This window comes from Peromyscus californicus, unplaced genomic scaffold (assembly GCF_007827085.1).
Source record: "Peromyscus californicus insignis strain IS unplaced genomic scaffold, ASM782708v3 Scaffold_6__1_contigs__length_162567912, whole genome shotgun sequence".
Lineage (NCBI taxonomy): Eukaryota > Metazoa > Chordata > Mammalia > Rodentia > Cricetidae > Peromyscus > Peromyscus californicus.
Genome location: NW_026294584.1, coordinates 101,498,827 through 101,524,157, shown reverse-complemented (window position 1 = coordinate 101,524,157; position 25,331 = coordinate 101,498,827). Strand labels below are relative to the sequence as shown.

The following is a 25,331-nucleotide window of genomic DNA, read 5'->3' as shown; positions in this document are numbered from 1 at the left end:
GACCAAAGCAAGACCAAAAACCAGTCGGGCAAACCTTATACTCTGCATCTTTATGTCTGATGTGAAAACACTCTTCAGATCTCCAACTTCTTTCAGCTTTGTTGACTGTAGCATACTTCTCTCTCTTGGGCTGGTTCAACTCCCTGTTAGCAGCTCTCCTCAGCAGGTATCCCACAGCTCTGGCATCTCCAATATCTTGGGGTCTCCAAGGCAATCCAGGTTATACCTTTACAGCTTCTCATGATGGCCTCTCTAGGCCTCCATTCAGGGAACCCCCTGACACATGCCGGGCCTCAGTGGTTTCCCTTAGTGGTTTTCCTTGACTCTAAAGCCAGAACCACATGGCTAAAGCTGTCAAGTTCTGCTGCTTGCTAGGGATGGAACATGACCCCCTCCCCTAATTTGTGTCTCTTATGTGCCATGGTGAATTCTTTCTTACAGTGTTGTTTCTTTTCCTTTTATGTTACATAATGGTCCTTAGTTCATCTACTCATTCAGCAACTGAAATGACTGAGAGATGGCTCAGTTGGTAGAGTGTCTGTCTTGCAAGCAGGACAGCCCAAGTTCAATCCCCAGAACCCACATTAAAAAGGCTAGGCATGGTGCTTGTAATCCTTGGGAGGCAAAGACAGGTGGATTCCCTGGAGCTCAGTGGTCAGGCAGCCTAGCCTATTTGGGAGACTTCAGGATGGTAAGGGATTCTGTCTCAAAAAACGGTGGATGGATGGTTCCGTTGTGTCTTTCCTGTATTTGAGTGTACTGCTGACTGATTTTCAAATGTTGAACAGCTCTTCCATCCTAGAAAATAGCTTCGTTTGGCCACAGTGTATTGTTTTCCAATACTTCTGCTTTCAGTAAGGCCAGCATTCTTTAAGATTCTGTCTGTCTGTCCTCAGGTGGGCTCTAGGTCCAATGGTTTTGCTGTTTTCCAGCATCTCTGTCTATCTTCCTATAAGCATAACATCGGACTCAACACTGACTTGGGACTTGTTCTCTCCTTTCTCGTGTTGCGGAAGAGTTTACATAGAATCAGCACTCTCTCCTCTGTGTGTGTCTGATAGAACCCGTGTGGCGCCATCTGAACGCGGAGCTTCTCTTGCGAGGTTTCTAGCTAAGAATTCAATGCAAAAAGAAAAGAATATTTAGAACCACTGAGGCAATTTGTTTCTTCTTGGCTCAGTTTGGTAGTTGTTTGGTGGGAACTTGGGCCGTTTGCTCTGGGTGGTTGGGTTTGTGGATACAGAGCCGCTGACACAGTTTCGTGACTGTGCGTCAGTGGGCGTAAGGTGTGCAGCAGTGACCCCCTTGCCCCCTTCTGGTGGGAAGAGTCAATACCTTCCCCTTCTGTTCTCTTGCTCTGTTGGCTCCAGGGTCTCAGCCTCACTGACAATTTCAACAAGACCCTGGAGTTTCATCCTCTTCCTACCATTTCAGCCATACCGGCTTCCACTCTTCTCTTTGTTATTTCCCCCTTAACTTTCTGCTTGAGGTTCTTTGGGGGGAACTGTGATTTTTTTTTCACATTTTTTCATTCCTGGTATTTATTAACCCAACACATTACATGGCTATACCCAGCTTTAAGTCTCCTGAGAAAAATGCTATCCCAGAAGTAAAGAGAGCTAGTATCCGAGAACCAATCTCCTGTTTAGCACTCTGTGAGAGTCTGAAATCTGGGAGAAGACACCAGGATTCACAGTTTGAGCCTCCTAGGAAACCAGCAAAACCTCCCAGAGAAAGCAGCTTCTAGCTGTGCCTGCCCTTGACCTTGCACCTCACTTACCCAGAAGATCCCCTGAAACTGGAGCTTTAGACAGTTGTGAGCCACCATGTGCGTGCTGGGAATCAAACCCGGGTCCTCTGGAAAAGCAGACAGTGAGTGCTCTTAACCCCTGAGCCATCTTTCTGGCCTCCCTTTTTTCAAATTTCTGAAGGCAAATATCCTAACATAAGCATTTAACATCATATTTTAAGTCCATTTAATGAAAAATATTCTGTAATTTCTATATGGCTTCCTCTTTAACCTATGGCTTATTTAAAAGTGACTTCTAAAGTTAACATGCTTGGAGATTTTTCCAGATATACTGCTTTTATTTTAAGTTAATAATTCTGCCCGGGGCCCCAATTCCCTAATGATTTCTGAGGTTACTTTATCTATAGTAGTAACAATGATTTTAGGAAGCCCCCGTTCTGAGCTTACTGTGTTGGCTGCTGCTCTTAGTGCATTTTGTTGGCCATCCTGTCAATGTCTGAAGGTGAGGTGAGCAACTCTCTTCTGCCCTTTCTCCCCAGCTGAGCGTCATGAGAGAAGCTTTATGGTCGTCACAGGAAGAGGGTTGTTATTTTCATGGAAAACAATGGGCACTGTAAATGTGATCTTTCGTGTTTCTAGTTGATATATCTGGCCAGTACAGTTTATGCTTTGGATTCTTGTGTAATTCTAATTCCATATATTCACATTTGCTGTTTTTAATAGTTATTTATGTTTTCTGGTAGGCAGAAAATTCTCCAGTGGTTATCACTAGGCAGACAGTGGTCAGGAGTAGGAGAAAGAGAAGAAATAGATGCCAGAAAATGGAGAGAGGGCTGGAGAAAGAGAGAGAGAGAGAGAGAGAGAGAGAGAGAGAGAGAGAGAGAGAGAGAGAGAGAGAACGAAATTGAAAAACACCTTAATAACTGGGTTAAAGAAAAAAATCACAGCAAGAATTAAGAAGTTTTTTTTTAAAGGTAAAATAGTTATATGATGAAAATAAAGTGTACTTAGTGGTAAGTATAATATTTCTCAATGCTTCCATTTAAAATAGCAGAAGAGACTCAATGTAGCATAACAATGTTCAGCTCAAGACGTCAGACAAAGGGCACAGTGATTCTGTAAGAACCAAGGTAGAAATCAGCAAAAAGGAAAGCAAGTGGGTGCTTGAGGAAACTCACAGACAGGAACACTTAGAAAGAGCAACACTGGGGGATTTGCTCTACTGGGTTCCAGCACCCATCTGTAGATCTGGGAGTCATCATTGTTGGGTAATAAATGAACCAATGAGGCATGGAGGCAGCAATCAGGAGGCTATTTCCATGGAAACTGCATGGCTTTAGAAGTTAGTGGCAAAGAGCTCCACTATTTACTAACAGATGTAGGAACTACTAGATGTCCAAGTGGAAAAAAAGAATGTATTGAAGCCTCACACTACACTCAGAAGTAATAGTAAATTTAAATGGGAAAAGCAAGACTTTAAGAAAATGTGGGAAAACGCATTAAGGACATTGGAAACATTTTGAAAGCAAGACTAAAAGCAAAATTATAAAGAACAACACCTGTGGGAATTTAAACAGCTCTGAAGGTGGGTGCTTCGGAGGTCCACACCCACACGGCCTCACAGACCTGTCCTGCTGCAGCAGACCTGAGGTGTGGACTTGCTCGGCACAGGTCCCTCTGTGTCTGTGACTTTATTCCCTCTGAAAATGGGAGGCATAGGCAGGGGTGTTGCTCATAGCAATGTTTATCAATGCAGCTAGCTTCATATTTCCCCAGTGAATTTTCACTTGAGTTGTGGCCAAGCCTCACAATTTCCAAGGCTGTCTTTGAGCTGGGAGCAAGCTAGACTCTGAAGGCTGCTCATGCCCTACCCCAGCAAGGTGAGGACTTGTGCTTGCCTCACACAGTCTGAGAGGACTTGTGGTTAAAAGGGTGGACTCTGGCATCAGACCACGCTCAAGCCTCAGCTCCCACCTTTAGAAGTTGTGTGGTCCCAAGGAGTTAGTTCCTTAAGTTCCCTGCACCTTGGCATTCTTCCCGGGAAATGGGACCAGAACCAGAAGCACTACTGAATTAATATGCGCCAAGTGTTTAGAAAGCCCTGGGACATGATCCATAAATGCTAACAGTGTCATCAATAGGCCTATGGACCTGGAACTCCTGGGGATGGGTAAAACAAGGCAGAGGGTACCTACACATTTGAAAGCAATCCTTTCAAGAGCCCTGGCCTTCTTACTTCTCCGTATCACTTGAGGCAGGGATGGGAGAGCATTGGCAGATGTACTACAAAATTGTTTCATTCCCGCCACAGTGAGCTCAGACGAAAGACACACCCTTTGCCTCATCCCAGCTGGGCAGCCAAGGCAGCAGGGTTCTACAGAACCAGGGAACCCCTAAATGTCCACTACTAAAACATTAACTGTGCATTTTAGCTCCTTGCTCAATCGTTCATATGTTACAGTTGTGTTAAAAACAAAACCTCCCTTCCCTTATAACTTCATCAGCCCCCAATCTAATTAGCAATTTCTAACTGTGGCAGTAAAAATTAATCAAACTAAGCTCTGCTTTGCTCTCTCAATCTTTTTAAAATATGAAAATTTCTTAAGGTAAGTGGAGATGTGTCACCCACTGTTCATGGTGCCCTGGACAAGGGCCGCTTGAAACATTTGGTTAGTGCTGTTAGACTCCCAAATCTTGGTCCTCATGAATCTCTGCAGACTGCCACCAACTCTAAAGGAAGGAAAGACAGCCGTGGGGCTGTTCATATTCTAAGCAAAACTCTCCAGCCGCTATCCTCACCTCTGTTTTCACGTATGACGCTGAAGCGGACTAAGTCAGCAAGTTGGGCAGTGTTGAAGAGACCCTGAGTGGGGACCGGAAGTCTTAAGGACTTTACATTCGGGAAGGGAGCTAGCATGCTCCTCCAGTGTCTATGTGTGAAGAGCAAGCGTCTACAGTATTGTTATAGGGCGGGAGCTCAACCTGGACAGATAAGCTACGAGTGTTTGCGGAGTGACCAATGGGGAGTTGTCAGAACTGACTAACAAACTTCACTGAGACCTGGGATGTGGTTAGGTCTCCGTCCTGATAAGGGAGTTTGCTGGGGTGTGTCAGAGATATGGACTTGATCTTTTCTGACATGACCACTCAGGAAAGAGATGTCCAGTTCTTGAAAGCGGTATAAAGGCTGGACACTGCACAGGCGTCCACACTCACTCCAGCTCCTTCTCTGCCGGCAAAATGAAAACCCCTGTGAGTATGCATGCATTCACGTTCTCTGAGCCCTTGCTGCTGCTCACGCTGCTTGTAGCCAATCGCTGCGGGTTTCAAGGGTCTTAGACAAACACTGTGCAGGTCTATGCTTCTGGGACTGAATTAACAGTGTGTGGGGAGGGAATAATGTTGAATTTTTGTGTGTCCATTGCCTGTATTTCTTGGGTTTACTCAAAATGTACAAAGGAAAAAAATAGAAACATGTAGAGATTTATTTGGAGGATGTTTACTAATAATCCTGTCTCTTCACTTTGTGAGGGGTGTAGGCATTTGAGAGTAATTGCATTTATCATCTGAAAGAGATGCGATACTTTAAAAGCAATGTCTGTAACAAGAATGAGAGCAGCTACCCCCAAACTGTGCTGAGCCCCAGCTTTTCCCACGGACAATCACCTCTGCTTGTTGTGCCCACAGTGCACACCAGCACTGCTGCCCTCTTTATGAAGTTGAGGAGACTGAGGCAGAGGAGACTGAATTCTCCAAATCTGTAAACATGGGACTCAGGACGTGGTCTCCCTGGCTTGGGCCCTGTGCGCGGTCGCAATTAGGTGAACTTAGAGCAACCAGAGTGCTCTCATGCCTAAACTCTTTATTAGGGAAGATGACTCCCTTTTCCTGTCTGATACCAGATTCCATGGCTCCACCCTGTGTGCTCGGATACAGGATGGAAGCCCTCCCCCAGCCTCTGCCTCCTGTTTTCACTCAGCCACTAATAGAGAAAGCTGCACACTAAGTGTCAGCCCTGGCGTGACAAAGACTGTCAGATGAACTGAGTCCTCTCCCAATGTCTCTTGATTTCCCAGAAGTAGATCTAAACCTGAAGTTCAAACTTATACCAAATTGTACCAACCTTGGTGTAGATAGGAAGGATCTGGGGGCCGAGGACACTTCCTGTGCTCTCTCTCGGCATCCACTGAGATGGTTAGTTGATTCACTTGTCCAAACTTCTAGTCTAGACCCACTAAATAGAACATACAGGAGTGTCTGAGGCTCCGGAGCTACCTGAGGTAGGGTGGGGGAGCCCCACGTAAGTGGACTGCAGGGTGTCTGCATGGACGCTGTTGTTAGAGCCTCCACCCCGGGCCCCAGAAGATAGATGTGAGGAAAGGTTTGCACAGGAGGGCAGCAGCCCCACAGGCAGGTCTTGGAAGTGTGTGCTCTCCCCACGATTTTCCTCCTACCTACCAGTAACTTAACGGGCAGTAGAGTTCACTGTGCCAATCAGAAGAGAGAAGACACCTGCTGCCGATGTCAGCACAGACCTGGAAACGACCCCAGCACAGCATCAGTGCTGCTTCTGGGTAGGCCCAACGGCTCGCTGGCCCTGCTGAGTCAGTAGCACCCCTGAGATGTGGGCTGTGGCAGCAGATGGATGCTTTCTTTGAGGTCAAAGGTTAACTGTGCTCCCAGTATCCTCCTTCCATAGCTGTTCTCAAAAACCCACCGTGACCACGTCACTCACGGATTCGTTTCAAATGGTTCGTTACCTCAGTCTCAAGAAACTGACATTTTCCCTTTAGATTAGAGGACTTAACTTATCCACTAATCCCAAAGCGGTTGTGGCTCAGGCCAGGTTTTCCCCTGGTAATTCAGTCCTTCTCTGCTCACCTGCCCACCGTGTGTCTAACAAATAACATGAACTGCTGGCCACCTGTAAGGGCTGGCTGCTGTCCCTAGGTGCCCACTGTCTCCTCCTGACCCCCTCATTGAGTGACTACCCCACAGAGAACTGATGTGTTTTTCAGGTGGCATTTCTGGTGGTACTGTCCATCTTTGGAATACAATCTCAGGCAGATGAGGTGAGTTGGCTTCTTGGAGCTGTGGGAGAAGGTAAGAGCTATGAGAGACCAGGCCATCCCAAGGACTGGGCAGTCCACATGTCTTCGCTGAGATGGAATCCCAGTAACGGGAAAGATGAAGTGGTTATCTATTTCTGCCTGCAATGCCTTCACAGTGTAACCCACCACACAGTGTAACCCACACACAGTGTAACCCACACACAGTGTAACCCACCACACAGCGTAACCCACACACAGTGTAACCCACCACGCTAAAACGTGGTGAGTCCTGTTTCCCTTGCAATGACATCGCTTTTGTTCTTTTACACATAACATAATAAAGCAGCAGGCAAAGCTTTCCACTCTGACTCAAGATGAGCCTCAATGGCTTTCCAGCTGTCCAGTGGTGGTTTATCCTGGTGAATGAGCTACTTTTTCAGTGCACACTGTTTATAGAAAGCTTACTTTGTCTCTGCTGTCTCTCTAGGTTTTTAACATCTTCACCCCAAGCACCAATGGCGGCAATGTCCAGGAGACAGTGACCATCGACAACGAGAAGAACACTGCCACCGTCAACATCCACGCAGGGTCGTGCTCTTCAACCACCATTTTTGACTATAAGCATGTAAGCAGCAAGGGGATCTACAGAAGATTGGCTTTTAAAGGGCGGCGTGGGTCAGCCATTGTGTATATATTTAAATTTTACTATCTATCTTTACACGTCCTTAAAATTTTCCTCACTTCTCCCTTTCCCTTTAAAAAATCAAGCAAGTAAATAAAACTACTACTCAACAGTGATGATGATGTTGTTCCCCTACTGGCCCAGACACGGACTGGAAGAATAATCAAAGCAATGCCTAGAACATGAACAGGAAACTGCCTGTTGGATGAATAAATGAGAACTTCTGATACAAAACAACCAGAAAACAAGCAGAAACCCAGAACAATGCACACACTTAACTATTTCTGTAGACCGGACCACATGATCCTTGCTACAAGGCCTTCCCAGTGGTGGTTACCAGGGCAATAAGTCTCAGAAACTTGTTCTAAAAGCTTATTGTCCTCCATCCATTTACTGATTTGGATTAATTCACTGATTTCTTTCTCCAACACTTATTATGGGCTGCCTTACCCCAGATACCCGGCATGGACACCAACAATGGGTGTCTGAAGTTGGGTTTTTTTTTCCCTTTTTCTTCTCAAAACTCCCCACTTGCATTCTCTTGGGGCTGCTGGGAATTCCATGCCACCTTTTGAGTATAGAGTCTTTGAAGTCCTCAACAGAAGTGCAATTAAAATTATCTTCAAATAGATTTCATGGAAATCCCAAAAGTGGCTTTTTAAAAAATCGAATTGTGGAGATTTGTTTAAGCTCTTCCTCTCTCATCAGCCTTGGTGTCTTGGTCTCTTGTTAAACTTAGGTACTAAGACTTTTGAGGATTGAAAAATGGGAAGTAGAGTGTTTTTTTTATATATTTGAAGCATCACGGAAAATTTCCACTCAAGGTCAAAATATGACAGCCTGTGATCCTTCCTCATGTTAGACTCCCACTCACCTGTCTTGTCCTAATGCAGCTTCCTCAGTTTACCCTCTCTGTGTGGTAGGTAGAGTCTGAGGTAGAGAAAAGGATGGAGAAGAGGGAAAAGGAAGGGTGAACAGGTAAAGCATGTGAGAAGAGGGTAGATGTAAGCATGCCCAGGAGACTTCTAGAACAGCATGGCCTAAGAACGTCAAGCCAGGTCGAGATGTTCTATGTTTGACTTTTCCAGAAGGGAAGCTTCTAGTTATTGTGGCTACTGAGTACTCAAAGTGCACCGTGAAATAATTTGTAAATTTCACTGGATTTGAATTTAAATAGCCACATGTGGAGCCATTATGGTATTGAATGATCCAGTCCTAAAGGATATTGTAGATAGTCAAGAATGAAGAACAGGCTGGATAAAACTCAAAGGAAAGAGGCAGAGAGCCATCCTTCTCGGTCTTTAAACTCTATGTTGTAGGCCTCAATTCCAGAACACAAAGAGGATGTGCCAGTTGCATGGGTGTACAGGAGACAAGTGGAAAAACAAAATCTCCATATCAAAGATGAGTGGACAGAATCTCAGACTGACAGGCGACATTAACTCACAGTGGATACTCAGTCCTTTCTTCTGAGACTCAGTGTCAGCCTCACCAAATCAGAATCCTGGAAACTTCAGAGTCAGTAACTGTGCTGTCGCTCCCTCAGGGTTACATCGCATCCCGGGTGCTCTCCCGAAGAGCCTGCTACGTCCTCAAGATGGACCACAAAGCCATCCCTGCTCTGGACAAACTCCAACGGTACCTCTACGAGAAGCAGGTAGCTTGGGATTCCTTGAAAAGTCTGCTCCTGAGCCAGCCCATGCGGCTGCCCACAGAGAGATGTGGATGAGGCAGTAGACCATAATTTATGTTTCCATGCCTGTGATGCTCAACTTATTAACGTGTTTTCACATTTGGGGGAGGGAGGAGCGGAAATTCATCTCGGCTCAGTTTTCATCATAGAGCCCTGAAAACATGAATTTATAAGAACTTAAATGAACTGTCTTTGGAGATGGCGCTGGTAAACCTTTCTTCTTGGAGGTGAGATCTAAGATAAAATGTTTGGTTGAAAATGAGTACGTTCATGATATTTAAGAATACAAACACACAGACAGATACTACCAAAGTGCGAGACTCTCCACACAGTGCGCTGAGGCTAGACACCTAGTTTTAGCCCTGTCTACACTGCTCCATCTGCCTCTCCCTTTTCAGGAGATTTGCCTTCTGTGGGTTTATTGCAGTGAAGTACTGTGGGTAAAAACGAGCTTTTCCCCCAGGCAGAGTAGCCAGCGGAAACCATGACTTGAAATGTCCGAATGCCCTTTAATTAACCACTGCAAAGAGAAAGCCACTCACAATTTAAAGTCAGGTCCACCAGGCTCACTAGCTTCTCTACCACCATTCTGTTACGTCACCTAGGCAATGAGCACCATGGACTCCAGAGAGTACACTTGGGTCAAGTATAACCCTTTGAAGTCGCTGATCATGAAGGTGGATTGGTTCCTGTTTGGGTCGCCTATTGAGCAGCTGTGCAAGCACATCCCCCTGTATGAGGGGGAGGTGGTTACAAAGCCAAGTGAGTACCAAAGAAGCCAATCAAGTTCTGGAAGCTGCTGTGTGCCATGCAGTGGGGGGCGGGGACGGGCTGTGTAAAATATGCATAAGTGAAAACATGACTCAGTTCAGGTTCTTTAGGAATTGAATTCCTACTATGTGAATGCACTGTTAGCTTTGCCAGGAGCACAGAAATGGGCAAAACTCTGCCTCCGAGGGGTTCGGTGCAGTGGGAAAGGGAATGAGTGAAAAGGATCAATGGGGTCGGGAAGGGTTCAAACCTGCGATCCTCATTTTTCACATGTAAATTGCTCCATGTAGAAAAGCATTCCTGGAGCACCTTCCAAACAGTATTCTCTGGAGATGTTTAGGAGTGCTGCCAGGATCTGGCATAGTGGTCCAGGGAAGAGAGGATGGAGTGAGCACATAGGCAGGGGATGGCAGCTGGGTGTCACAGGGCACTGTGATCATCGCTGAACTTTGCACTGACTGTGGCAAAGTGACCAGAACCAGTGGACAATGAACTTAACAAGAGACATTTGTCAGAGTAGTGGGAGGTGAAGAAGAAGGTGTCAGCATGTGCTGCGCATTTGCCCAGAAAGACAGCATTCATAAGGGCTTAGAGAGGCAGAAGAGCATGCTGTCAATGCAGAGCCGTGCAGCATCTACCAAGATACAGCACAGCAAACTCCAGAGCTGCCATTCTTTTTTTTTTTTTTTTTGGTTTTTCGAGACAGGGTTTCTCTGTGTAGCTTTGCGCCTTTCCTGGAACTCACTTGGTAGTCCAGGCTGGCCTCGAACTCACAGAGATCCGCCTGGCTCTGCCTCCCGAGTGCTGGGATTAAAGGCGTGCGCCACCACCGCCCGGCAGAGCTGCCATTCTTATGTAAGTTAATTTAGTAGTAGTAGCAGCAGCAGTAATACAGCTATGGCTAAAATCTTGGTGCTATGAAATGACAAGTCCTTCCCCTTCAGGCCCCTTTGAAACTATTGGCTTGCTGCATTGAAACGCATTTTTAATACCATTTCATTACATTTTTCCCATTTCCAGAAGAGGTGTCCACTGGAGCCTGTGCAAAGGTTGGCCTCCTGGGGCTCCTGGGAGTCTCCATCTGTGCAGGAATTCACATCTGAGATGGTCCATCAGCTGCCTTCATCTTTCTTAAGAAGTTCACCTTTGGTTTCCACTCAGCAGCCAAACTAGATGCGTCCCAACATTCCACCTACTTACGAGATTCAATAATAACACATAAATGATATATTTACAGATATTTGTGTGTTTGTTCCTTTCATGGACACAGTGGGGAGCCAAGCGATGTTGACCTTAATATATAGAAGGACTCCAAATAAGGTATACAATGTATGAAAATGTCCAGATGATGGGGCCGAGCCACGTACAGTCTAACTAGTGGGGTATGAGCCTCCGTCTCCCTCTGCAGCTGCCCACAGACCAGCTGCCCACCTGTGGACTCAAGGCTCAGACAGCAGGGTTGAGCAGGGACTCGGGTGGCCATGGCTTTGAATGGGAAGAGGGTGGGATGGGGCATACTCTTATTTAACAGCCTCATTGCTCTAATGAAAGAAGTTCCCTCTTCTGACCAATGACTCAGGTTTGAGGGCCATTCGGGTACCTTTTAAGGTGCGTGTGTTAATTTGCTGAAGCCCCAGTCTTGGTCACAGGGGATAATATTCTCTTTTGTGCCAACCCAAAGTGATCAGGGAGGGAGGGGCAGTAGTAACACCAGGAACAGAAACAGTGAAGCTGGGATTCCAAGCTAATGCACTGCAGGAAAAGTGTCCAAGGCTTAAAATGAATGACATCGTGTGGACCAATTCCCAGACCAGTTAGCCAGGTTTCATGTAGTCTGGGCAGCTGGATGCAAGTTCATAACCAAGAGAGACTTAACAGGAACCCGTCTCTATCACTGCGTCTTCCTAGTCCTCACACTGGCCCATGGACTGACACATCAGAAGTGCCTTCTGTGTACTCGGTGCTGGGGAATGATGGGACAAGAAGCTCAAGCTACCATAGTCAAGGGTGCTATTTTCTTGGTGGGGAAATGGGACTTTTCTTTTCTTTCTTTCTCTCTCTCTCTCTCTCTCTCTCTCTCTCTCTCTCTCTTCCTTTCTTTCTTTCTTTTATTTTCTCTCTTTTTTTTTCAAGACAGGGTTTCTCTGTGTGGTTTTGGAGCCTGTCCTGCAACTCGCTCTGTAGACCAGGCTAGTCTCAAACTCACAGAGATCCGCCTGGCTCTGCCTCCCGAGTGATGGGATCAAAGGCATGCACACTTTTATAAAGAGTCTGATGACAGCAGCATCAAGTGTACTCTAGTCTGCCAAGCAGAGGACAGAGTGTTTTAGGAATCTGTGAGCTGTGGAACCCAAGCCAGATTTGCTGCAGCTGAGGGTAAGCTGAGAGTCTTATGTAGCTGGTCGCAGAGGAAGAGGAGGGGCATCCTGGAGCTGGGGGCTTAATAATGTCCAGATTCTTTCCCCACCTCTCAGCTGTATTCTTTCTGGGCAGCCTCTGCATCTTCATGGATTTCTGCATGAGGAGAGAGAACCAGCACCACGGTCCACCACAGGGAATCCATCTTGGCTTCATTGCCAGAGAGACAGGGCTTCTCTTCATTCTGGCTATGAGTTGGTTTAGCTCCAAAGTCTCAGGTTGGCTCCCATGGCCAGGATGAGCAGTTGGGCACAGGGAGAGTATTAGCATTTGCAACCTCCTTGGGGGTTTGCTCATACAATTCCTTTTGCTTTAATCGTATTGGTTCCACTTTGAAAGTAGAGTCACAGGTCTGTTTCCTCACTTTGCTGTCTCTAAATCACCCCTTCCTCCTAGGCAGGCTGGGGCCCTGCTATAGTTCCTCATAGTTAGCCCCTTCTAAGGGCCAAGGAAAGTAGATATCAACTTTTAACTCGGGGTGCTCAAGCCTGGGGTGCTCCTTGGGCCATGAGCAAAGAGGATTGAGCCTGGACCAATGGTCTCAAATGCTGGAAGAGGCCCCAGGTCACAAAAGGCACACAAAATCAACCCTGCCTGCAGCCAGCTTGTCAAAGGAGTCCTTGAAGGAGCCAAGGTCGGGTGGAGTGCTAGATGGGACTGTTATTTCCTAAGAGTTCCTTCTCACAGCAAATCAAATCCTATGGTGATATTTTATTTGTACTGAAATGTGATTTTATTTGTACGTTAATAAATAAAGTTGCCTGGGGGTCAGAGCTAATAGCAAGCCATAGCAGAAGGTGGGTGGTGGTGGTGCACGCCTTTAATCCCAGCACTTGAGAGGCAGAGCTAGGCAGATCTCTGTGTGTTCAAGGATACTACCAGCGTAGAGACACACGCCTTTAATCTCAATACCAACCATAGAAGACCTGGAGGTCTGTATAGATGGGCAGTGACAAGGAGGTCATGTGGTTGGGTTTACAACCAATGAGAAGGCAGAACAGAAAGTCTATAAGAAGACAAACACACAGGAAGTAGTTCTCTTGCTGAGGAGGACAGCAGTGGCAGTGAAGGGTAAGGTTTTTAGCTCTTAGCTCTGACCTCTTGGGCTTTCATCTCTGCATTGGCTGTGTTTCTTATTTAACAAGATGGTTACATCTACAAAATCCCATGTCATACACACACATTTGCTCATCTAAGGGGGATAAAGTGCATTCTATTCATCCATAGATGTTGGTATTAGAAGATACAGACCCCATTATTTCATTGTAGAATTATCTGTTAGGATTATTGACACAATGAATGAATTTAGCAATGTTTATTTGGGCAAACATAATGAATGGATGGTGAGGTAAAAATCAACATTGAGCTTTTGGTTTCTGAGAATAGTGAAATAACTTAGATCAGTCCAGCTTTCCTCCCATTATAGTTATGTCTGAACAAAATATGAAAAATGACTTCTAAAGGCATGGGGGTGACCCTTGCTGAGGAAATCTAGAGAAAGGGTCACTTATCTGCAGCTGATTACAGCTGTCTAATATTCCTCTTCAAAACAAGCTCACCGACAGCCCACCAGTCGTTTCCCCAGCCCCTTCTTTCCAGCCAGCGCAACCCCAGGCTGTGTAAGCAGAGGCTAAGCATTCCTTCTGGGCATCCTTTAGTTGTAGGGGCCTAACCATGATCTGTCAAGTTAGTTTTCAACTATATATGACTTCTCCCCTGTCCCCAGGAGATGGGCTGTTGTCACTGTCACAGCCAGAGAAGGTTCTTCTGGCCTGTAGCAATGCAAGGACAGACAGTGTTCAACTCTGCCATGCAGAGTATGGCCCCACAGCAAAGAATTTTCCGGTTCAACGTGTTAATAGTTAAATTTGGAGAAAGCCTGGGCTAAGTCAGTCCTGTTTCTCCTAAGAAAACAAGATCATATTTTCTCTTAAGAAAGCAAGAGGCAGATTGGCCTAGAGTGGTCAGGTGACCAAGGCTCTGACCAATAACATGTAGGCAGAAGTCTGCTAAATGAGGCTTCCAGGATCCATGTTCTTTCCAGAGAAAGAAATCTAGATTCAGATGGCCACGAATTTGGTTCTTTGCTCTTTCTCATTCCTCTTCCTGTGATGGGGATGTGAATACTGATGTCCAGAGCTGTGTGTGCCATGGTGGGGTCATGAGGTAACATTGTCAGGGAGGCCAGGTCAGGAAAGGAAGGGCTGTGCCTCATCTTAGGCCTCAAAACAAATCTTGATCTCCTTTCAACATTTGTCATTGGGCTGAACGAAAGGGAAGCCAACCGGCCTGCAGCAGTCTCAGGAAACAAGCTGGCATGGATGTCACCCTGACAGCCCTGAGCAACTTGTGCTGTGGCTCCCGGATTGGAGTCAGGACCTGAGGCCTCAGGCTCTGGTCCTTCCACGAAGCTGAGGAGGCTGTGGTCATGGACAACTGTGGGGGTGCCTTGCTGGGGACAACAGAGGTCTGCTTTAGAAAGAACTTGAAAACCACTCCAGAAAGAACTTGAAAACCTTGTCCCCAAGGTTCCAAGGAACAGCAGGGATGGGGAGAGTTAGGTGACACCACATGGGTGGAGGTTTTAGTGAAAGAGACAGGGTTGTCCTTGCAAGGGGGACAGTTACAGAATGACAGCTGAATATCTGCATCTTTAGTGATTTGCAATGGGCATGGGCACACTTATCTAAGGGGCATTGCTTAGAGTTTTAGAGGGAGGCTCCAGGACCACTCTATGGGTTGTCACTGTGTAGCTGGACTGGCACAAGAAAGAGACATCTCAGGAGTGCCAATCCCAGTTTTCAGGAGACAAGTGCAGCCTTAGGTCTGACCATCCAGACTGGGTGCCATTGGTGGTTTGTTCATTTATTGCCAAAACTTCTCAAGGGATAGCCTAAAAAGATTCAGAAATAAAAGTTTCTGGTGGAGTCGCCCCAATGCTGTAGGACATGGCTAGCAGTGCACAGAAGATGAGGGAGCCTGCAGAGGATGAGGGAGCCTGCAGAGGATGAGGGAGCCTGCAGAGGATGGGGGAGCCTGCAGAGGATGGGGGAGCCTGCAGAGGATGAGGGAACCTGCAGAGGATGAGGGAGCCTGCAGAGGATGAGGGAGCCTGCAGAGGATGAGGGAGCCTGCAGAGGATGAGGGAGCCTGCAGAGGATGGGGGAGCCTGCAGAGGATGGGGGAGCCTGCGGAGGATGGGGGAGCCTGCAGAGGGTGAGGGAGCCTACAGAGGATGGGGGAGCCTGCAGAGGATGAGGGAGCCTGCAGAGGATGAGGGAGCCTGCAGAGGATGGGGGAGCCTGCAGAGGATGAGGGAGCCTGCAGAGGATGAGGGAGCCTGCAGAGGATGAGGGAGCCTGCAGAAGATGAGGGAGCCTGCAGAGGATGAGGGAGCCTGCGGAGGATGGGGGAGCCTGCAGAGGGTGAGGGAGCCTACAGAGGATGAGGGAATCTGTCTGCTAGACCAGTGACATGGATACTTTATTATTTCTTCCTCAAAGGTAGAAAACGTACCCACCCCACCCCCACCCCAGATTACAGGGCTAGTGTTGTATGGAAAGCCAGAAGGCAGAGGACTGGAAAGAGCTGCTTTCCACAGGCAGAGGCTGGAGCAGGCATATCCAATCTTCACATGGCTGATGTAGACGTTTAGAGCCCAGGAATCTCACCACAGATGGACAGCCCCATGAAGGACATAAACTGGAGCTCAGAACAGGAGTCTGGGTCCATCGCCAGGGCAGTACCTTCAAGAGGAAGGAACTGCACTTTAGAGATAAGGTCAGAGTCAACAGGTACACCAGGCACCTGCATTGGATAAATGCTCAGATCAGTGCAAGCCCACCCAGGCCCCTCTCTCCAGCCCCTGCAATAATCACCTCTTTCTTTTTCACTCTTCCTTTATTATGTGTTTTAACCCCCTAGCCCGGCATGTTCTGTTTCTCTCCTGGATCCTCATGTTTTAAAGAACTATGGCTTGTGGGGAAACTTAGACCAAGGTATAAAGAGAGTGGCAACAGCCATGTTGCTGACTTCACAGGGACTCATGGGCAGATCTTGGAGTCTTAGCCCTGCTCGTTAGGCTCTTCGGGTCACTGATCCCCTTCACACTCCCAGCAGGACTGCCAGCCATCAGCTTCTTCTATCCTACCCTACCCCCTACCCTATCCCATCCCATCCCATCCCACCCCACCCTACCCCACCCTACCCCACCCCACTCCACCCTATCCCATCCCATCCCATCCCATCCCATCCCACCCTACCCCATCCCACTCCACCCTATCCCATCCCATCCCATCCCATCCCATCCCATCCCATCCCATCCCATCCCATCCCATCCCATTCCATCCCATCCCATCCCATTCTATTCAGTGTCATCTCTAACAATTGAGCTCCAGGCACCTTGAGAAAGAGTAGGACCAAGGACTCCAAAGTCACAGGTCTTCCCCTACAGTGGGAGTGGGTCAGGGCAGGATGTCCATCAGCCATCAAATCCCTGAGGAGATGACTGGCTTTGGCCTTCTGATGAGGCTATGGCTGTTTCCCTTCCCCAGGAGCCCCGTAAGGAATTCCCTGTCCCAGACCACGCCAACTTTCTTTCACTGGAGAAGCAATGGGATCAGCTGGCATTACAGCTTGCTGATAGGGCCTGAAACTCCTCCTGCATCTTTCAATATATGCACCTCTTCTTTTTGCTTTTTGAACACACCTTCTTTTTGCTGTTGGGCAAAGTAGGTGGGGACTGCTCTGCACAGGTCCTTGACAGGCACTCCGTATTGGGCCAAGTTTTTGACTCGACTGGGTAAAACTGTGTAGGTCAGTCCTCGGGTGGGTGGGTAGTGACCGGAAGCCTGGAAGAGGGGGCGTCTCAGATATATTCAAGAAGGGGTCCACAGGCAAGTTGTGAACGTGCGTGGGATTCAGTTAACAGTGCCCTTTGTGAACCCAGACTTGCTTTCCAGGTGTCTCTAGATGCAATATTTTATCAAGCCACAAGAGGGCAAAAGCGTGGCGTTTCCTATCAGTCTTAGGTGCTTTCTGAACCAGAATGATAACACAGAGTAGTTTAAAACATTTGTTGCATTTGTATTTTGTCAAATTAGATGAACGGGACACTTTCAACTTCTCTTTTAAAGATATGTATTTTAAATTTATGTGTATGAGTGTTTAATTAAAGTTATAGATTGATGTGAGCCACCTTGTGGGGGCTGGGAACCAAACCTGGTTTCTCTGTGAGAGTAGCAAATGTTGGTAACCTCTGAGCCATTTCTTCACCCCAACTTCTTTTAAAAATAGCATTGCTTTAGCACACTTTTATTTCTTTCCTGGAGTTAGTCTGGCTACCCTCAGTCCTGAATGCTATCCAAATGTGTTGATATTTAAGCAAAGTTTGAACAGATTCCATGAGCTGCCAAGGATTTCTTCATGGTTTTTAACTTATTCCTATTAACAATACCCGTCTCACTTGAGAGGGTAGGCAAGAATTTCAGCAACCTTGGGATTCATTGCAATTAAAGATGATGGTGATGATAATAATAATGGTGTGTATGGACATATGAGTGTGTGTGTGTGTGTGTGTGTGTGTGTGTGTGTGTGTGTGTGTGTGTGTGTGGTGGGTCAGGAAAGATAGGAAGCAGGGGACATGAAATCACTGGGATGTTTGTATCCAACCACTTGTCTTCTCTAGCATAGCTTGAACCCATTGGGAATACATCTAAATGAGGTCATTGATTCAGTTGTGACTTGTCTTTAGTGGGCCATTGTCCTCGAGTTCTTTGCACATGGTGTGATTTCATGGCATGAAGAACAGATATGAATGAAGCTCCTGTGAGTGAGGTATTGCCAGGAGACTTGCAATAATAAGTTGGAAAAGCCTTTAGTAGATGCCTCAGAGAGAACTGGACTCACTCACCTGTTGGCCCAGGGCCTGGGTAATATCATCCAAACTTGGGAAGACTGCTAGATCCATCTTGGCCAGGACACAGGCCATCTTACTAAACAGTTTAACTGCCAGGAGGGCCTTAAAGCAACAGGGCAGAAACATGGCATTCAGTCAGTCTCAGAGCTCACATCCCTGCTCCCTCAGGTGTCCGCACCCTGCTAGTCTGACTGCAATGCAGAACGTATCAGCATGCTGCACCCTGGATGCCAGAGCACAGGGCAGCATCAGGAGTGGTGTAGTACTGAACCCCGTGCTCTACTGGGTATCAGGAGTGGTGTGGTACTGAGCCCCGTGCTCTACTAGGTATCAGGAGTGGTGTGGTACTGAGCCCTCTGTTACCATCTCCTCTGCTCCTGATGGTGAAGGCTTTCTCTCCTAGGATGTTCTGAAATGCTAACATCAAGGTGTGTGTACCTGACTGGGCAGATGGTAATACAATACAGTTGATCTTAAGGGCCTGGCCTGCTACTCAACGGCTCTTGGGATCCTCAGTGGCCTCCCTGAGACTCAGTTTCTTTATCTGTAAGGCAGGAGGAATGGCCTTTCTTCCATGAAGTTGTCATGAACATGAGGGGAGAGCTGAGATCCCCACTGCCTGGGAGAATGTTGTGTAAGTTGGAAAGGGCTCTCTGAAAACCCAGGGCAGTCAGGAGGCCTGCGTCATGACACTTGGATTCTAGAGCTAGGTCTGTCCTGGATGCCCCTTCCTTGTGGCCTATTATTTGTTCTTTCCTGGCTTAGATCAGAGCTGCAGTTTGATGCTGCTCGGTCTGGCTGAGCCCCGAGCACAGCTGCGAGAAGCTAAGCCTCTAGCAATAGTTCTGCCTCCCTCGCGCCATCTAGTGGCCTACGGTGGAATATTGCTTTGAGGAAATTTTTACGAGGGTTTAGAGGTAATCAGTCTGTAGACTGGAAGGATTCCGGGAATCTCCCTGGGAAAGTAAGAGTGGGGAGGTGAAGAGAGAGAAGGTGTTTGAGGAAGAGAACATGGCAAGAATGTGACACCCGGGTGAGGAGGGCCTGGGTCGCAAAGGGCAGAGTGAGAGTGTGGGTGTTGACTCAGGGTCCCACAAGGTAGAAGAGGCAGCGGTTGGAGCTGTTTTGCAGATACAGTAATTGAGGTTTGCCAGGCAGAAAAATATCTCTGTGGTCACAGAACATTATTAGAGTTCTGCCAAGGCACTGGGGTTCTCTTCCTGATCATGCGTCATCCTAATTGGTCTTCCTCCTGAAGGAGAGGGTAGTTCACAGCAATATTCCTTCAGCAGTCACATTAAATATGGAGTTCAGACAAAATAACTTCTACAGCAACCCAGTCTCAGGGGAGGACACTGAAGATGGAACAGCACTCTGGTCCATTTGGACCACACAAGTGTTCCTTGGCACTGTAATTAGTGTGTTTCACAGCTTACATTCTTGTAGTTCACGATTCCATTCCATTCACTCAAAACGTTGGTGTCTTGGATGCTGACCATACATCGGAGGGCATCGACATGGATAGTCTGGGTCCCCACAGAGCCATCCAGAGGATGACTGTCATTGATGTTCTAGAAAAGACCAATCAACAGTGGGAAAGTCAGCGGCCCCAAGCGTCTACCTGTCTGTCCCCTGTAGGGTGAAGGGGAATCCACGAAAGAGTATGGGAATGCCAACCTTGGCTGTTAGCTTTGAAATGTTTGTGCTAAAAGAGAGTCCTGCAGACTGGGCCCCCTCCACCGTACTCACCATCAGGGCCAGAGAGGGAACTAGAAAGATGCTCACAAGAATGGAAGGTGCAATCTGAAATGGAACAAAGGTCAATGTGCTTTGTCCTTAGCCTCAGATGAGTTTAGACTCCAGAGTCTGCCGTGCGGGACCGATCTTTCTAATGAGGGTCGACAGCTCTCACCTTCGCTCACCCCTATAGGGCCCTGAGTGTGTCAGGAGACCACAGTGTACCGTGCTCCAACAGCGTGTGCCCGCTGCTCAGGAGACAAAGCTTTGCCGGTCACTCAAGGATTCCTCCTGTGTGGCTTCCACTGGGTAGATATAGCCAACCTTACAGACTCTGGTCACCACACAGGGCACGACCAGCCTGGGCCACAATAGCTCGGGTTCCCACTCTTTCTTTCGGGACCATCCCCTCTACTTCTGTGGCTGGGCACACCCTCTGCTCAGGCTCTTCACCCCAAACCCCAAAGCTTACAGTTGGCCCTGCTCCACCCCCTTGCCTACCCTCTAACCCTCTGGAGACTGACTCCTTCCAGGTTTCCATTCCTCTGGATTCTCTTACCTTGTCTGAGAAGAAAAGATACTCACCACCATTCCCACGCTATTTTGTGGGGGAAATGATGTTAGAATGTATCTAGGCCTTAAAATATGTGAATAACTCATTTTCTCTGTGTGCCCTGCCCTGCCCATTGAGGGAATTCTCTGCATCAGATATCAATGAAAGAACTGAGGGCTAGGATAAGCTGGCCATAGTGTATCATGTACTTGAGGCTCACCCAGCTCAAGTGCACCCACCGTGTGGAGTGGAACCGACAGCTCTTCCCTCCTCTGTGCACCTGTGTAAAGTCTGCATTCAAGTTCAATAACAAAAGGCAGGCGACACCTCAGAGGCCAAGGAAATGGCTCTTCTACAATATCATTATCACCGCAGAGCAATGAGGTCTGCCACAGACGCGGGAGCTGCAGAGGGCAAGACTGCCTTATTGGACGATTGAAAGCTGGAGCGTCATGCCTGCCTTTAATGCCAGCACTCAAAAGTGTGAGGCTAGTCACAAGGACTTCATGGTAGCCTGGACTACAGAATGAGACCTTGTCTCAAAAAAATCTAAAGGAACAAAAACACACCATTCCAGTTGGCATCACGTTTATCTGTCATTCTTTTTTTCCACCAGCAATTTGTAAAAGAGAAACGCGACTCTAGCCCTGAAAGAGTCCTGACTTTTTAAGAAATTAGCTGTTGATTCTGGTAGAAAACACCATTCACTCAGATTCTGCATGCCAAATCAGAGTTTGAAAATCTTCTTTGGGTTGAGTTTGAAGAGTTCCTGGAGAGGGGAGCAGACCTCCTTGGCTGTTTTGACACATGCAAAATTAAAAATGTACTCACGAGGCATTTCATGTTGTTTCTCTTGGGCTTTATGCGCCGGCATGCATAATATGCTTTCCTATGGCCCGTTGACTTCCTAAGTCTGGTTTATATAGCTCTCAATCTCCCAGGTCTCACTATGATAAGGGACTTTGGGAGTAGTTATCCATGACCCAGAAACCATTAGGGGAAAAGCTAGTTATGTGATTAGAGTTATCAGTTCCCTTTACTACAGCTGAGTGTTTTTCTTTCTCCCAATAGCCCTACAGGTTCCAAGGCAAACACCAGATAAGAATAGGTCTTTGTGGCTGCCGTATTGGTGACCTTAGCCACTATGCAAAAAGTTGTCAGCAGCAGACTCCACAAAATGCTCCTGATACCAAACCAAGATGCTCACCACTTTTACTTCTTGATTTCTGAAAAGTATTTTTTCTTAATGGTGAGGACAGTTTAGAAGAAACCTCATAAAACCCCAAAAGACAGACTGAACTACAGGGTTGGGTTGATTGACAAGCAGTCTGATCCCGTCACCCAAACCTAGACTACACTGTCTGTTCTGCACTGCTCTGTTTCTGCCAAGCTGCAGATTGAAAAAGGGCAATGGAGCCAGGCAGCAGAGGGAGGCGAATCTCTGTGAGTTCGAGGCCAGACTGGTCTACAGAGTGAGTTCTAGGACAGCTAGAGGCCAGAGCTACACAGAGAAACCCTGTCTCGAATAACCAAACAAGGGGGGAGGGCAACGGTGCCTCTTCTGTGTCACCACCCAAGGTCTCCTGCTTTTAGGATTACTATGTGAACAGCAAATTTTGTTGGAGTCTCTCTTCCTGAAAATGGGAACCAGAAGCCACTCAACAGGCAGCTAGTTACCTCCCCGCCATTATGCTAAGTCCAGTGCAAGGAGCAAAGAAACTAAATACAGGCAGCTGTGTCCTAAAGGGAGACCCAGCAGATGATCCCAAATGAGGTTCCATTCTGGAAAGATCCATTAGAGCACACCTAGACAGGGCTCCAGACGGAAGAGAGACCCTAGTCCGTAAAGAGATGTGGAGAAAGGGCCTCGGGGCATCAGAACACCATGCAGAGGCAGCAACTCCTGACCTTCTCCAGCATTCGTGTGAGAGGGCCTCTAGTTATGGGAGAGCCGGGGGTCTGGTAGTCATTTAACTTTCTCCTCAATGTTCAGTGAGACCGCCTTCTGGGGTTTTACTCCCTAACTGATGGGAGTTGCTGTTGACTGATGGAACAAGATGTCCTCACAATAAAATACTTCACGCAAGTGAAATTAATATAAGAGTGTTTATTAACTAAGTGATAGTTAAATATTGGCATCTCAGCTGGTGACTAAATAATGATCTAGCTGCGTTCAGTCCTACAAAGACCAGTAGCCACATGTCAGGAGGAGTAGCCAATCCTTTCAACCATGGGCTCTTACTGAGCAATGATGTTCGCCAAGATAAAGTTTAGAAAGCACCTCCTTTTGAACGTACAAACGATCTCCGAGTTGCCTCAAACTCTTCTAGTCCTCAGAATGATCTGGTTGCTGCTAGCCTTTTCCTGTTGTGGAATACTTGTTTAATTACTGAAAGATGTGTTGTTACATTTGTTTATGCTGCATTTGTTTAACTATGCAAAAATGTGTTACATTTGTTTATGCTGTATTTACTTAATGATGTAAAGATGTGTTGCTTTGCCTGCCTAAGGCACCTGATTGCTCTAATAAAAAGCTGAATGGCCAATAGCTAGGCAGTAGAGGGATAGGCAGGGCTGGCAGGCAGAGAGAATATGTAGTAGGAGGAATCTAGGCTCAAGAGAACGAGAGAAAATGGAGAGAATGGGGGAGAATGAGAGGGTGACACCCCATGTCCTTCCAGTCAGGCAGTCGTCGGCCAGCCAGAGAGGGAGGAAGCAGGAAAGTAGGACACACAGAACGAAAGGAAGGTAAAAAGCCCCGAGGCAAAATGTAGATGAAGAGAAACAAGTTAATTTAAGTTATAAGAGCTAATGGGACAAGCATAACATAAGGCCGAGCATTCATAACTAATAATAAGTCTGTGTGTCGTGATTTGGGAGTTGGTTGGTGGTCCAAAAGAAAGCCACCACATTTTTTTTTGTCTCCAGCCTCTTTCTAGTTAATTGCATACACTAAGCACATCTGGCCCTCCACCTTCCCCATGTTCACCCCTGGCTCTCCTGGCTAGCCCTTGTTTGTGACTGGAGACACCGATTTCTTCCTTCTCTGCCTTCTTCAAGCCAAATTTGAATATTCTCCTTTTCCCAGCCTTCCCACATTCCCAGCAAATATCTTCTTTGTAAACATAGTTCTCTGCCTGCAACTCTTGTTGTGTGTTTCCATCGAGTTTTATTTGTGTGCATGGTTGTGTAACCAGGTCATTAAATTGTACATCTATGTCGCTCGACTGCCAATTATATTCCTATAAATTCAGGAATTTTGTTTTGTTTTCTGGTATAAATGCAGCATCAAATATTTAGAGCAATACCTACCCCAGAGGAGATACTTGGGAATCCATATGCTCATGGTTGAATACATGGATTTTGTGTTTTTGTGTAAGATGTATTACCCATGTGTCCTGGTTAGTTTTGCTTTTTTTTTTTTTTTTTTTTTTTTTTAATGTGGTACACACTAGAGCTATTTGGGAAGAGGAACCTCAACTGAGAAAATGCCCCATAAGACTGGCCTGGGGGCAAACCAATGCAGCACTTTCTTAGAGATTGTGGGAGGGTCCAGCCCACTGTGGGCAGTGCCACTCCTGGGCAGGTTGGATGGAATAAGAAAGCATACTGAGCAAAACCTGGACAGCAAGTCAGTAAGCAGACCTCCTTCATCCTTCTCCACGGCCTCAGCATCAGCTCCTGCCTCCAGGTTCTGACCCTGATCGAGTTCCTGCCCTGACTTCCTTCAGTGGTGGATTGTGATGTGGAAGAGTAAGCGAAATGAACTCCTTCTTTCCTAAATTGCTTTTGGTCACAGTGCTTTATCTCAGTAATAGAAACTCTAAGGCACCATCTTTGTGTCTCCTGGAGTTTTTACAGTGTCTGGTAAATAGAACAGAGAAAATATTTGTGTAAGTCAACGGCAAATAATGGAATTAATTATTTAATGACAGTGTGAACAAAGAAGGCAATTAAAATCTGACTATAACAGCCTTCTTTGTAACCTCCAGCTACAGTTCAGTTAAGGCTATCTGAGCGACATCATTAGGATTTTTGCCCGTGGCCTTGCGGGCAGGAGGTGAAGGGAAGGACAGGAAAGCCAGGGACCTGCAAAGCTGTTTGCCTTTTATCTTGCATCCTGGAGCCTTGGCAGGAGCCAGACTCCTTTGCCGGATCCCTGGTCCTGCTTGGTGTTTGCCCAGCGCACTTTGATCTTCTCCCCGATGCCCACACTGCCTGCTGCAACCCAGAACCTTCCTCATCTGTGCTCTGTCCTTTCTTCCCAGACTCAGCCTGGATGCTGACTTCGACATTGGCCTCTGCAGCGGTACCGATGCTGGTCTTCTCACCTTTGCGAACTGGTCCTCCCCAGTGAGGCTGTCCCATGCTATTCATGTGTTTGGCTCCCCAGTTCCTCATCAAGGATGGGATGTCAATCTCCAAGCTGCCCTGTCATGTGGCCACCTGCACACTGCTTAGCTGTTTCTGTTTGAATCGGTTCTTTTCCCCACTGAGAGTGATGCACAGTGTATCTTGTCTTCATGCACATGCCGCTTGTTTTGTATTCCTGTTTCTATACCCTCAGAAAGAAATAGTCGCCATGAAGCTCCTCCTCCCTCCATCCAGACACCTCTGGTAACTAGTATGCTTTCTGTCTGTAAGGGCTTGCTTATTTGGGAGATTCCATACAACTGGGGCCCTGCACTCTGTGACTTTTGTGTCTAGGGTATTTCTCCTTAGTATGTTTTCAGTTCATCCATGCTAACATCCGCCAGTA

The 25,331-nt window shown here is 47.0% G+C and overlaps 2 protein-coding genes across 2 annotated transcripts; one reads left to right on the top strand and one right to left on the bottom strand.

Moving 5' to 3' along the window:
• The first annotated feature begins 3,612 nt into the window (after nucleotides 1-3,612).
• Gkn2 (gastrokine 2) lies at nucleotides 3,613-11,097 on the top strand. Its single transcript, XM_052721546.1, has 6 exons — nucleotides 3,613-3,630; nucleotides 6,769-6,822; nucleotides 7,289-7,426; nucleotides 9,030-9,140; nucleotides 9,782-9,938; nucleotides 10,968-11,097. The coding sequence occupies exons 1-6, from the start codon at nucleotides 3,613-3,615 to the stop codon at nucleotides 11,048-11,050; spliced, it is 561 nt and encodes a 186-aa protein (XP_052577506.1). The 3' UTR covers nucleotides 11,051-11,097.
• A 4,919-nt stretch (nucleotides 11,098-16,016) lies between these two features.
• On the bottom strand, nucleotides 16,017-22,260 carry LOC128099713 (gastrokine-3-like). Its single transcript, XM_052721545.1, has 7 exons — nucleotides 22,250-22,260; nucleotides 21,404-21,461; nucleotides 20,032-20,085; nucleotides 19,719-19,853; nucleotides 18,277-18,384; nucleotides 17,074-17,215; nucleotides 16,017-16,111 (listed from the first exon to the last, which is right to left on the bottom strand). Exons 1-7 carry the CDS (start codon nucleotides 22,258-22,260, stop codon nucleotides 16,017-16,019), a joined length of 603 nt encoding a protein of 200 aa, XP_052577505.1.
• Nucleotides 22,261-25,331: the final 3,071 nt, after the last annotated feature.

Excerpts from the sequence above, each read along its gene's own strand:
- Gkn2 (XM_052721546.1), top strand. Across the intron at positions 6,823-7,288 it reads TACAATCTCAGGCAGATGAG|GTTTTTAACATCTTCACCCC; the intron begins GTGAGTTGGCTT and ends CTGTCTCTCTAG. Across the intron at positions 9,141-9,781 it reads GGTACCTCTACGAGAAGCAG|GCAATGAGCACCATGGACTC; the intron begins GTAGCTTGGGAT and ends TACGTCACCTAG.
- LOC128099713 (XM_052721545.1), bottom strand. Across the intron at positions 20,086-21,403 it reads GAAACAACATGAAATGCCTC|ATTGCACCTTCCATTCTTGT; the intron begins GTGAGTACATTT and ends GTTCCATTTCAG. Across the intron at positions 16,112-17,073 it reads TGCCCAACAGCAAAAAGAAG|GTACTGCCCTGGCGATGGAC; the intron begins GTGTGTTCAAAA and ends TTCCTCTTGAAG.